This window comes from Cuculus canorus, chromosome 6, assembly GCF_017976375.1.
Source record: "Cuculus canorus isolate bCucCan1 chromosome 6, bCucCan1.pri, whole genome shotgun sequence".
In the NCBI taxonomy this organism is placed as follows: Eukaryota; Metazoa; Chordata; class Aves; order Cuculiformes; family Cuculidae; genus Cuculus; species Cuculus canorus.
In genome coordinates, this window is record NC_071406.1 from 5,858,899 (window position 1) to 5,871,323 (window position 12,425).

Genomic DNA, 12,425 nt, shown 5'->3' on the forward strand with positions numbered 1-12,425 from the left:
GGACAAATGGGAACCTTGACTCTTTTTTTATAAGTTATGCAACTAGAACAGGTTAATTCAGCAAAACATTTGCGGCTGGTGGGTGTATGACTGAGGAGCTCTTAGAGTTGCGATATCTTTTGAAAAGCCATGTAGGTTCAAATGTTGGAGTAGTCAGGCAGTAGTCTGACTTCACGGGATTTGTTTTGCTATGTAAGAAATAAGAAGTCTGAAAACATGTTTTGGGCTGGAAGGATGCTTATCTTTCTTTAGGATTACAGTTATTTGGATATTTGTATACATGCTAGTCTATAATTAATTTCTCGTTGGTGTCATTTTATATCTTGTTCGCTGAAATGAACAGAGATTTATTTTTCCAAGTGTTTCCAAGACAATCACAACTGGAATTATAAAGCAGATTTATTAGAAGGATTGAATCTGGCCTCATCAGGATTTTTGTCGCCTCGTACCTCACTAAGGTGGTGGCACTACTGCAGTAAGCACTCAGTGAATGCAGAGCAGTTAACGGTGTCTCTTTTCAGTGGCACAGACTGAGCAGGCAAGAATAAGAATAAATGGAAAATATGGTTTAGGAGCAAGAAGTTAGTATGCAAATATCAGGTAGTGAGGAGGATTTGAAGGCTGTATAATTTCTTTTTAAATATTTTGGGTAGGGTTTAGTTAAGAAAGGTGTTAGTTAGTAGAGAGAGAGGAAGAGAGATCTGAAAAATCAAATAAGAAAAGGCTGAGGTCACCAGAAAATGACTGGGAAATTTTCCGAGTTCCTCCAGGTGAAACCAGCATTCAGTTTTTCATTTCTCAAGCTGACTAGGAAAGGTAGTTTCGAGCAAGAAGTCACACTGTCATCACTCACTTAAGTTCGATGGAGGTCACCTTTCCTGTGGCAGGATTCAGATGAAGCCTGACTATCGTGCACAGGCTCCCAACTCAGTAGAGTACAAGCTCACATTGCTGTTGGACAGGCCAGCAAACTCCCCACCAACGCTGCAGAGCTCACTGATGGCTTATGGTCTACTAAGTGTATCCTTTTTTCTAGCCCTTTGGAAACAGAAGTAATAATTTACTTTCTCCATTTTGACAAGTGATATTTTTCCCCCCGTTGATGGCGATCTGTAGCTCTGTTTAAGATGCAAACAGGATCTTTTCTGCCAGTTACGTGAAATGGAATTGTTGGAAAGCATTCTGTGTGTGCTCTTGTTGCAGATGATACCTGTAAATTAACCTGTGAAAACGGAGGAAAGTGTATTATAAATGAGAAGGGGGATCCTCGATGTCACTGCTGGCCAAGCTACTCTGGGGAAAGGTGTGAAACTAACCATTGCTACAACTACTGCCGCAATGGAGGGACCTGTGGAGCCTCTCTCCTCGGTAAATACTTCTGAGCAGCTTACTACTCTACCTGCACTAATTGATATGTTTGAATTTATTCCTTGCTTGTGACAGTGTTTCTTTTTGTTCCTTATTTGCTTTGTCTGTACTCAAACTGTGCACTATAGCAGTATATACCATACACCACATACATTATAATCGATACTGTTTCTCAGTCACGTATCTCGGTGGTTTAGCAGAATTAAGTATCATCCCACAAAAAGGTGCGTGTAAGTAAGTATTCAGTATAAAGACGCACATGTCGTGGTGTGAAAATGGAATTGTAAAGCATAAGATCCAGTCAAACTACACCTGGAATGACACTATATCTCTTATCCTCTCTTTATGTCAATACTCCCTCTAAATTTTTAGGTGCACTGTGATATTTCCTTAAATTATAGGGTGGTGCAACCTCAGTCTTTTACCTTTGTCTCACTGGAATTCACAAAATAGACATTTTACTCATCTAATTCTCTGGAAGATTTGGTTGATCAGAATTCAGATCCTGAAGAAATTTGAAACCACATCTCTCATATTCAGGGAGGTTATCCTAACTGTCAAAACGCAGGCATTTAGCAGTTGGTCTTTGTTCTTATCATGTAGGCTGTTGTCACTTGAGAGGGCGCTATGGAGAAGAGAAGGAAACTATGATGAGAAGGAGCCTAGAATTTAGTAATTATGTGACAAAGGAGAAGTGGAATTCTATCTTCTAATATAAGGAATATTTAGATATTTGATTCTAAATAGATCAACTGAAGAAGAATTTGCTGTCTTGTCTCTTCTTGGAAACCTACCAGCTGCGGAAGATGTTGCAAATAGTTTTCTCCTATGTGATGAAATGACGAACCCCCTGATCTCTGTGAAAAAAAGTACAGGCACCTGACTTTGTAACAGGAGTTTGTGACTGTTTAGCACAACCAGAGAGCACTCCCTGTAGTGCAGGATTATGTATCTTAGTCTCTGTGGCAGAGGGGGCTTAGATCTCAATGTTTTTTCCTTAGCACTCCTTGCCAATTAAATTTAGCTTTATACAGCTTACTAATTTAGCTTCGTTTGCTGGCATCTTTGGAGCTTCCTCTTATTTACTGAGATGTGGTGGCAAAAAATCAAAGTGAATGCAAATCTAGTAACCTTACTTTTTCAATTCTGAGTGTTTGAGGGTTGTTTATAGTTAACATGACTAATAACGATGACTAAATATTAGAATTGAGAATTACTTGAAGTTGTTTAATTATACTTGAAACTGCTTCTAACAGCTGATTGAACTACTGACACAAATAATAAGCAGAGATTTTTATCAGAGTAGTGAGATCAACATACATTTAGTGAGAACATGCAAGTAAATGAAAATAAGTCACAGATGATTTGAATGATGTGCAGAACTTCCTTGTCATCTGGGGAGAGGATGTTTAGTCCCACGCCTTTACATGTCTGGCATTTAATTGATACTTTTGTGAGGTTAAAAGACTTCACAAAATTAATAACTCAGCTCCTAGAACTCAGCTTCGTTCTGAACCTTTCAGAGACCCCAGGGTTTTATTTAATCCTTTTCTTTTGGCAGCAGCCATAGGGCTCACTCACCTCCAGCAGCTCCTGTTTTCTTTCCCAGGCAGCTGACACGTGCTGTGCTCACACAGCTTTGCTATCGCCTGGATTTTGACTTAGTTTGTTGGGGTTTTTTTTCCCTCTACTGAATCCAGCCTCTGAAATCTCTCAGCCTTGCTGAAATGATTAGCGTCGTAGATTTGGTCACCAGTGAGCAAAGAAGATATATGAGCAGATTCTACAATATACCTACTTCTAAATTGTCAGTCAGGTCCCCAGCTGCTCCGGAGAGCCTGGAGATGCAGGCATTAGCCTTATTTCTGCTTGATCTCAAAGAACATAGTGTGTCCACATCAAAAATGCATCAGGAGAGCCAGCACGGGTGTCACCGCAGTCCACATCTCACTGTACATTCACTCCACATCGTACATTATCCAACTCAAATGAGTTTGATGCAGTTGATGTAGTGAGTGTCATGCTATATGCGTGCCCTTTGGAAAGCTTAAGGACTGACACTACATTTGGTCTCACAGGGAGATGAGGTCTCCGCTGCTGGGAAACTTCTGTAGGAGTCAGGGAATTTCCTTATTGTTGGCTTCTGGCTCAAAAACCAAGGAAGAGATATCCTGAAAACAAAAAACTTCATCATATACTGATATAAAAAAATGACACAGCATATAAAATACTCTTCTAGCAAATGTGCGTGTTGCGGTGAATGTGCGAATCCCATTTTCTTTCACCACCTAATATATAATAACAATGTGATAACCAATTAAGTAAATTGCAGAGTATTACTCATTTTTTAAAACATGATTGTGCTAAATCTTTGCAGGATGTGGTAAGTTGTAGAACCTCATTATCTGCACACAAATGTTAATTTGTTAAACAAATCCCACTGGCAATTCAGAGATTATTCACTGTTGGTTTACTTACTGCTAAGCCTTTTGGCCAATTCCTGTGTGAACGTTATATAGCTAGAGATTGAGGCAGCTTTAATTAAAATTTATAAGTTTATGACAGTTGTATTGAACTACAATAACTGAACAAAGAAAATGTCATCAGTTAATTAAAAGTACACGTCTGAGACGTGTAATTAAAAGTTTGGTATAATAAGGAACACTTTCCAGTATGCCAAATTAATCGGAATTTGGAAAAAATTAAATGTTGCCATAAAAATACACTTCTCTTTTCTCCTTACAGCTTAAAGTGAAAATGCTGGAGCAATAATTTACTTAATTTCTTGAACATATTAACTGGATCTAACTAGTTCATAAAATTGGATAAATGCATATTTATGGTGTACTTGCAGTACAACTAGTATGTCTACCAAATAGAGTTGTGATGTTTGTATCAAAATGATTAAAAAATTGTCTTTCTGCTAAATGAAGATCGATGAAATAATCTCAAAAAAATATATATGAAGCAGATATTATTTCGTATTCTATTTTATGAGCAAAATAAGTTGATTTGGGGGGACAGTGGTGCATACTGGGAACACTGTCAGAGAAGAACCTGTTTACTTTGCCAGTAGACTCAAAGTGGGATGCTACATGGTCATTTAAGCAAGAAAGAGGACTTTGGGAAGGAGAGAGAGGTGATGTTTAGCTACATATGATGATTGTCTGATCTGGTGTGTAGCTGATCTAAGGGTCCCAACAGAACCAGCACAGCCAGCGTTTGAGCAGTAAGATCAGCTTTTGAGACTACCCTAATGTATTTTGAGATTGTTCTTTTCTCCTGTTCTTTCACAACACGGAGAGAATGTTTATCTGTTGGGATAGATCCTAATCGGCTCACCTACTAATTATTGCAGCTTCTTTCCTCTGCTGTTGGTAAAGCTAATTATGATTCATCAGCCACGCAGAAATGAATTATTGTGATTCCCACAAACCACTGATAGCTGCTCCCAAGGACATGATACCACTTACAGCAGTGTGGTGGAGCGCCACATGGTTTTCTTTAGTAATGACGCCAAATGAAATGTGCAAATTAAATATACGTATTCACACGTAACAACTTGAAAACACTCATTACTGGCAGTGAATTTACCATTGACTGGAAGAAATAAATAATCCATGTCTTGGTACGGGTGTTCATCTGGATGATCTCATTCGCTGGAACCTCCAGAAAGCTTACAAAAATAGTGTTATAGCCCTGAAAGATTTTTCTTTTAAATTGCAAAATCCCTTATGTGGTCATACAAAATACAAAATATTTCTCTGTTGATTAGGCAATACCATGAACCCTTAGAGTTATGTTCATTACAAAATGAAAGTAGGTAGGATTTTAAGGTAAATGACTAAATTCCCAAACAAAATCATGTAGATATTGCAGACAGTGCACTAAAATATTTATTATCTGGTTTTGAAGATTATTTGAAAAGTTATTTGTTATTGTACAGCAAAATGAATTTGCAAACTAGTAGTAACTGCAGCCTTTGTAATCAAAACCTAATTGAACACTTTAGGACTTTGATCCCTATCATTTTCTAATGGATTATTTTTCTATGTAAGAAAAGGAGAAACTGTATTTCATCTTCATACCAAAAATTTCACATATTTGTCCATGTCCCACTGCCAAAAATAAGTTCTTAGGGTAGCATAAAATATTCTCATTTAATTAACTAAATTCCGTGCAAAACCTTTGGAAAAAAAAAAAAGATAATTTTATGCTTGTTCCAAGTTCTACCAGTTCTGGAATTAAGATTAAATTATTGTTGTCATTTTTTAAGAGAAGAGCTATATAGGGAATCTTTAGATAACAGAGACTTTTGAGTACGTTGTTTCCCCAGAGAATTTTCACTATTATTTTCATTATTTGTTTTATGTGTCTTATCAGGCACCCTTTAATGTATTCTCTGCAATTTATCTTTTTAAGAAGTGCTATTTAGAATTATTTTAACTACAAAGTACTCTCATCAATGTAGGGGCTACGTGCATTGGTTCCTCTTGCGCATCCATATAGTGAGAAACTCAGTCTATCCAACTGCTGGATTAGATAGCACAGAGCAAAGTGCATGTATGTTCATTGTAAGTCACTGAGAATAGGGAAATTATGGACAAAAAATGTGTTTCTTGCTCTCTAGATATTATTACTGAGGTTTTCAAGTTGAAACATTTACATTTGAGATGCTTCGAAGGTGCTGCCACCTTCTCCTCCTTGCCATTTTTCAACATAGGTAATTGAAGCAGCAATTTTTTCTTTAGATTTTTGTGTTACAAAAGAGACTAAAGAGGAGGACCTGTGAAAGCTAGGATGCTCATCTGTAGTAGGAACAGGAAAACAAGACATTCTCATATGTTTAATCCTGTTGAGGGTTTTACTAAAGAAGGAAGAGCTCGGAAGAGGGAAATTTTTTGTGTGGTGTTTCAGAAAATGGGGTTTGCTCATTTTATTTTTTGCACAAAATACACTATAAGATGGTTAGCTGAGTTTTAAACAGTTTAACATGCCATCAACCACTTTCCTTACTGATATTTTCCTGTACTGTAATGGTTTGTGACCGTTTCTGTAGTGATGAAGGTCTCGAATTAAGAGAGGATTTTACTTCTGCGTCTACACAGCTCTAACCCTGAAACTTTTCTGTGCATGAGATTGCCGTGCAGTGTTTGTTAGTTAGGATATGTGACATCCTGGTTAACTTGACTATTTCCTTCGCAAGTATAAATCAATATTCTGGTTCTGCAATACAAAAGCTTATGGCATTGTTTGTCATTGGTTAATACTGCAATTTTGTTAAACTGGTCTTAGAACCATCGTGCATCAGAAAATAATTTAGGAGAATAAGGCAGATTAGAATGACATTATTGGTATTATTTTAGGTGCCAACAGGCTCCGTATAAATGGACTATTAACATTACTAAAAGTCATGTTAAATTGAGTGAAAAAAATGAGGTTTAAGCTACACTGGATTAAATTTTCATGTAACCGTCAGCAGTTTGGCATATTTATAAGTCTACATTAGCAAAGAATAGAATAATCTTTTCTGCAAACTGGGAAAATATCATTGCCCCATTATTTTAAAAAACAGGGAAATATTAATAACAAAAAGCGATTTCAGGCCCCTAGATCTATGTGCAGTCACTATTTTATTTCAACTTTTTATTGAAACACTGATTCAGATAATGGATTATGTGACAACCCCCCCAGCTTAGGGGGAGAAATTTGAATACACATCTATACATGGGGACAAACAAAACGAGTCTTTGCTAACATCTGAGTTCAACATCTTTGATTTAATGTTTAGATCACAGGGGACAGATATGAATAACCAGGCTGATGCATATTAAACTAGTTGCTATTTTTAAGTCAATGGTTTTGTTCCTGCTGTACTCATTAGAGGAAGAGACTAACTGATCTCATGGCCTTTAGGATGATTTGCAAAACACTTTAAATTAGCATAGCTTAAAATAGAAAATACAGAAAAGAATTTTGTGAGGGGTTTCATGTAAGAAGATTAAGAAGTGAGTGAAGGAAAAGGAGTAAATAAATCATTCTGGATGAATCGGAGTAGAAAAAAAATTAGGACACTTCACTTGCATTGAAAAATTCTCCAACATATATGATATTAAATTATCACATAGTATTAAAATAAAGGCCGACCAGAAGAACATTAGAATTATGGGTTTATGGAATATTTAGTTTAATCTACATTATTTTAATGAGACAGCTAACTGAATAGAGAAGGGGAAAAAAGAGAAGGGAAGGCTTGCACATTTTGGAATGTTAGATGCTGTGGTAAAACACATCAACAGACAAATGTGAAAGTAGTGGATACCTACAGCAGACATCATGTTAAAGTGAGGAAACAGTGAATGAGACAAAAGATAGCAAAGAAGGGACCTGGTCGTAACACATCAGTAAATCAGGCAGTGATAAGGATTTCCTGGTAGATCAGTATGAAGATAAGAGCTAATCATTGTGGAAAAGTAACACTTAGATGTTATTTTTTCTGTATATTTTAAACCAAATCAGACTCAAGTCAAGCATAACTTTTCTTTTGTGCTTGCTAACCTACCCCTTCATGAAGTAGTATTGTTTATATGTAAGAAGTTAGTTTCTGCCTTATGGCATTTTGTGAAGTTTTTCAAGTGTAAATGCAGGGATAGCTGGAATTTCTCAGTCTCCCTGACTTTCTCGTATGTCCTTTGGATTCCACAGTTGTGTCATTATCCAGATTATGCTGTCAGTAATGAAAAATCATAGGCTAATTTTCCTGTTTATGCCTGTAATTCCTGTCCAAAGGCCTCCAACTAACACACACACAGTATATTATGTAGTTAACCTGCTAATTTGATTGGTTTTAACACTTCTTAACACGAGGCCCTATTCCATCACAGGCAAAGACTAAATATCAAGATGTGTATTGTTTTACACAGCCCATTATTCGCCTTCCTTTTCCAAATTTGCTATAGCCAATGATATTGATGTTCCCATTCAAGCCTAGACATTTTGCTTCTCCCATCTTAATTCTTAGACTTGTTAACATTCACATTAACACTTAAGTAAAGCATGTGTGTTATTTCAAGGCATTCCTTTCATTCTGCCTGATGCCTACTGTATGACTATCGCTAGCCCAGGTAAGGTCCCTTACTCAGAGATATAGTATTTCTGTGACTTTACTCAAAGATGTGAGTCTTAGACTGTCAGCTGTTTTTTCCTCTGCAGTCATTTAAATTCTGTGACTCATTTAAATTCTTGATTGTACTTGCCAGCAGGTTGGGTTCCTCATGATATCAATGAAGACCAACCTGTCTGCCCATTTATTTCAGATTTGTCCTCAGATCCTGATGAATCATCTCTTTACTTTCCCTTATCGGGTCATTTACTTGAAGAGAAGATCACAAGGGAGATAGAAAAGCAAAGCTGGAGATGGAAAAGCATTTATGGGATGTAGAAGTTTGTTTTAAAGATAAACCTTAAGAAAAAAGTCAGGGGAAAAGCGGAAGACTTAAATAAAACGGTGGAATTTTAACAAAGCTATAAATCCATTAGACGTGAGATTTAGATAAGGAAAAAAATGGGAAAATTTAAAAAAGGAAGAATCATAGGATAAAAATGCATTGGTGTTTAAACACTATTTCAATACAATCATAGAATAGTTTCCTCACCTAGTCCAACCCCTTGCAACGAGCAGGGGCATCTTCAACCAGATTGGTTTGCTCAGAGCCGCGTCCAAGCTGACCCATGGCAAGGTTAAGGTTAAAAAACAGCAGCAATTATTTGTGTTTTAGTAAGAATTGTTATCTAAAGTTGGCTATGAGCACATTAGTGAATATTTGTGTATTCGTGTGATTATATGTAAAGGTTTGTAGTTTTAAAAATAACAGTCAGTGTCTTCTGAAGAGTAATCAACGTTGATAATACAAATATTTATCCACAGCAACTGGAGGAACCCAGCCTGGCAGGATGATGTAAAGAGCTTAGTCATATCTTAAATTCCCACTTAAGACCATCTTTTGCAATATTGTCCAAATAAAGAATCAATGACCACACATGTACAAGTGTCAAATGCAAAGATATTGGTTTTGAGATCTCAGTATCTGGAGGTGTTCAAGGCCAGGTTGGATGGGCCTTGGGCAGCCTGAGCCGGTGGGATGTCTCTGCCCATGGCAGGGGAGTTGGAACTAGATGATCTGCAAGGTCCCTTCCAACCCAAACTATTCTATGATTCTATGATCTTACAATGCTAACTTGTTTTAAAAAACCTGTGAATTCCAGCAATATTTGCGAAGGCATCTTTTATTAGTGTCTAGACAAACGGAGTTGGGCTCATGTATTTCAATTTGCTACTGTTATGCTGTATATCAGTCTTTACATTACTGATTATTATTTTAGTGTTTGTTTTTATTATAAAATAGTTTTCTTTGTTCGGAATAGGGAGGCCTACCTGCAACTGTGCGCTGGGTTTTACGGGACCAAACTGCAATCAGACGGTCTGTGATCGTTTTTGCCAAAATGGAGGAACCTGCAGTGTCACTGCTGGGAATCAACCCTTTTGCAACTGCTTGCCCGAGTATACAGGAGACAGATGTCAGTATTGTAAGTAATCTTCACAATCTCTTAAATCTATACAGTAGTTTAACCTGATTTGAGTGATTTTTCTATGATACGTTTTGTTAAACTTGGCTCCAAAATTACTTGTATTGCTAAGGGAATGGAATTGAATGTATTCAAGTGATCTTTGAACATATTTCTTTAGTATCAATTGATGTTCACAGGTGAAGAATAAGGTTTTTAAAGAATGATTTGGTTTAGTATTTTCATAAACAAATACGTACGATGGAGCTGTACAAGACAGCTGACTTTGTCAGCAGAAATAACCATTAAAATTTTCTACTCCAGCTTCTCATATTTGTTATCTCATGCTGATAGAAAACTTAAACCTAGTGGATTAACATATTTGGTTAAAGAATTTCTCTGGTATCCCTTTTCTTTGCAGACCAACATGTGTGTCTTGAACTGCTACCTTACCTTTTGATTTTATTTCTAACTCCAGTAAGCAATATATCCACAACTGCTTTGAGTTTCACGCCTCTTTAGTCCTTCATCTCACTCAAAGATCACCTTGAGTATGATCTCTGCCCCCTCCTGGTATTGAAAATGAGGATTTCTAAGTATTACTCGTATTTAATTCTCAGGACTTGGGTTCATTCCTCTGGATCTGAAGTTCTCCATAGTTTTTCATTCCACTGACCCATCAGTCTCTTCTCACTGAGATACTGTTTTCAAAGGTTTCCAAGCCTTTAGAAAGACTCTTCTCACTTCCTAGAACTTTCCTTAATTTTTTCCTCTTTTACAGTGGAAAGGAAAAAGAAGATTAGCAACCAATAGGCTTTCTATTATTTAATTTATCTTTTTTTTGTTTCCATCCTTTCTTTTAGAATGGATTGCCATTGTCAGTTTTCCAGTGACCCAAGGCATATAATCTTGAATTTCTTCTTTTGGTCACTCACTTCAGAATTACAATTTATCTTCCACATGTCTTTTCAACATGATGACTCATTAGCAACCCTAACCCTAAATCTGATAATCTTTCTCAGACCAGAAGTATTCTTTTTAATCTTTTGTTTTGTAGTCCTGCTTTGCTTTGACTTTGATACTCTTAAAATAGGCTTTAACAGAATCACAGAATGGTCAGGGCTGGAAGGAACTTCTGGAGGTAGTCCAGCCCCTCCCTGCTAAAGCAGAATCACTCACAGCAGGTTGCACAGGAGTGCATCCAGGCGGGTTTTGGATATCCCCAGAGGAGACTCCACAACCTCCATGGGCACCTTGTTTCAGTGCTCCATCACCTTTACAGTAAATAAGTTTTTCCTCATGTTAAGGTGGAACTTCTTGTGCTCCAGTTTGTGCCTGTTGCCACTTATCCTGTTGCTGGGCGTTGTTGAGAAAAGCTTGACCCTATGGTCTTGGCATTGCTCTCTTTAGATATTTATAAGCATCGATAAGGTCCCTTCTCAGTCTTCTCTTCTCCATGCTGGACAGACACAGGTCTGAGAGATACTTCAGTTCCCCGATCACCTCTGTGGCCTCCACTGGACTCCCTCCGGTATTTCCTTGTCTTTCTTGAGCTGGAGAGCCTGGGAGTGGACACAGGGCTCCAGATGCAGCTTCACTAGGGCAGAGCGCAGGGGGAGGAGAACCTCCCTCGACCTGCTGGCCACACTCTATCACAGCGCTTAGTATAGAATAAAGCATTAAATGTGAAAGCCGTCGTCTCTTTTGCACACAATTCAGTGTACTTGCTGAAGGTGGCTAGATTTAAACAAAATAGAAGGGTTATTAGCTGTTATAAAGGACTGCTTTAGACTTATCTTCAAGATACAAGAAGTATTTTGTTATAGTAAAAGGTCTGTCAAACAAGGAAAGGGTTAGTTATGTATCTTAAATAGGATTTGTACTGAAATGAACTGAATGTATTTCCAGTTGGGAGACTATGAAATAAATTGAAACCTTTTGAATAGGAAAAAAAAAAAAGCAGCAATTGTGATTCCCTCCCACTTGGTATTAAACAAACTGCATGGATCCACAAATAACTATCTGCAAACAGAATTGGGTATTTGAAAACAGTATAGTACATAAATCATGCACAGACAGACACACAGATTAAGAAAAAATATTTACTTAAGACTTACCCAAAACCAAACAAATTGTTTCTAGATGAATGCTTCTGCAAACATCCTTTTTTTGTCCTCTTTTTTTTTTTTAAGAATTAATTTAAATGTAAATTTAGGGGTAGTTTTAAACAGTGCTTATTATCAGATTTGGATTGTCTGCTGACACTTTGGAAAAATGCCACAATACAGAGACTTGAACACATTATAAAATACAATAAAATTAAACTTTTTTTTTATTTAAATGTTTGTATTCTTAGGGAAATGAAGTTTTATGGTATTTTAGAGTGGGTTTGTGGTCAATAACGGATTATGAAATTTTACAGGTTTACAGTTAATAATTTCTATTTAAATTCATATCTATGCTTTTTTTATTTTATTCACATGTATGTATAA

The 12,425-nt window shown here is 36.9% G+C and overlaps 1 protein-coding gene across 1 annotated transcript in view; it reads left to right on the forward strand.

The window, feature by feature from the left end:
- The window catches only part of LRP1B (LDL receptor related protein 1B), a 722,645-nt gene that overhangs the window by 683,580 nt on the left and 26,640 nt on the right, over positions 1 to 12,425 (forward strand). Inside the window, exons 83-84 of the mRNA XM_054070318.1 lie at positions 1,204 to 1,368; positions 9,793 to 9,954. Of these exons, the coding sequence (XP_053926293.1) occupies positions 1,204 to 1,368; positions 9,793 to 9,954 (327 nt within the window). The remainder of the gene's footprint in view (positions 1 to 1,203; positions 1,369 to 9,792; positions 9,955 to 12,425) is intronic.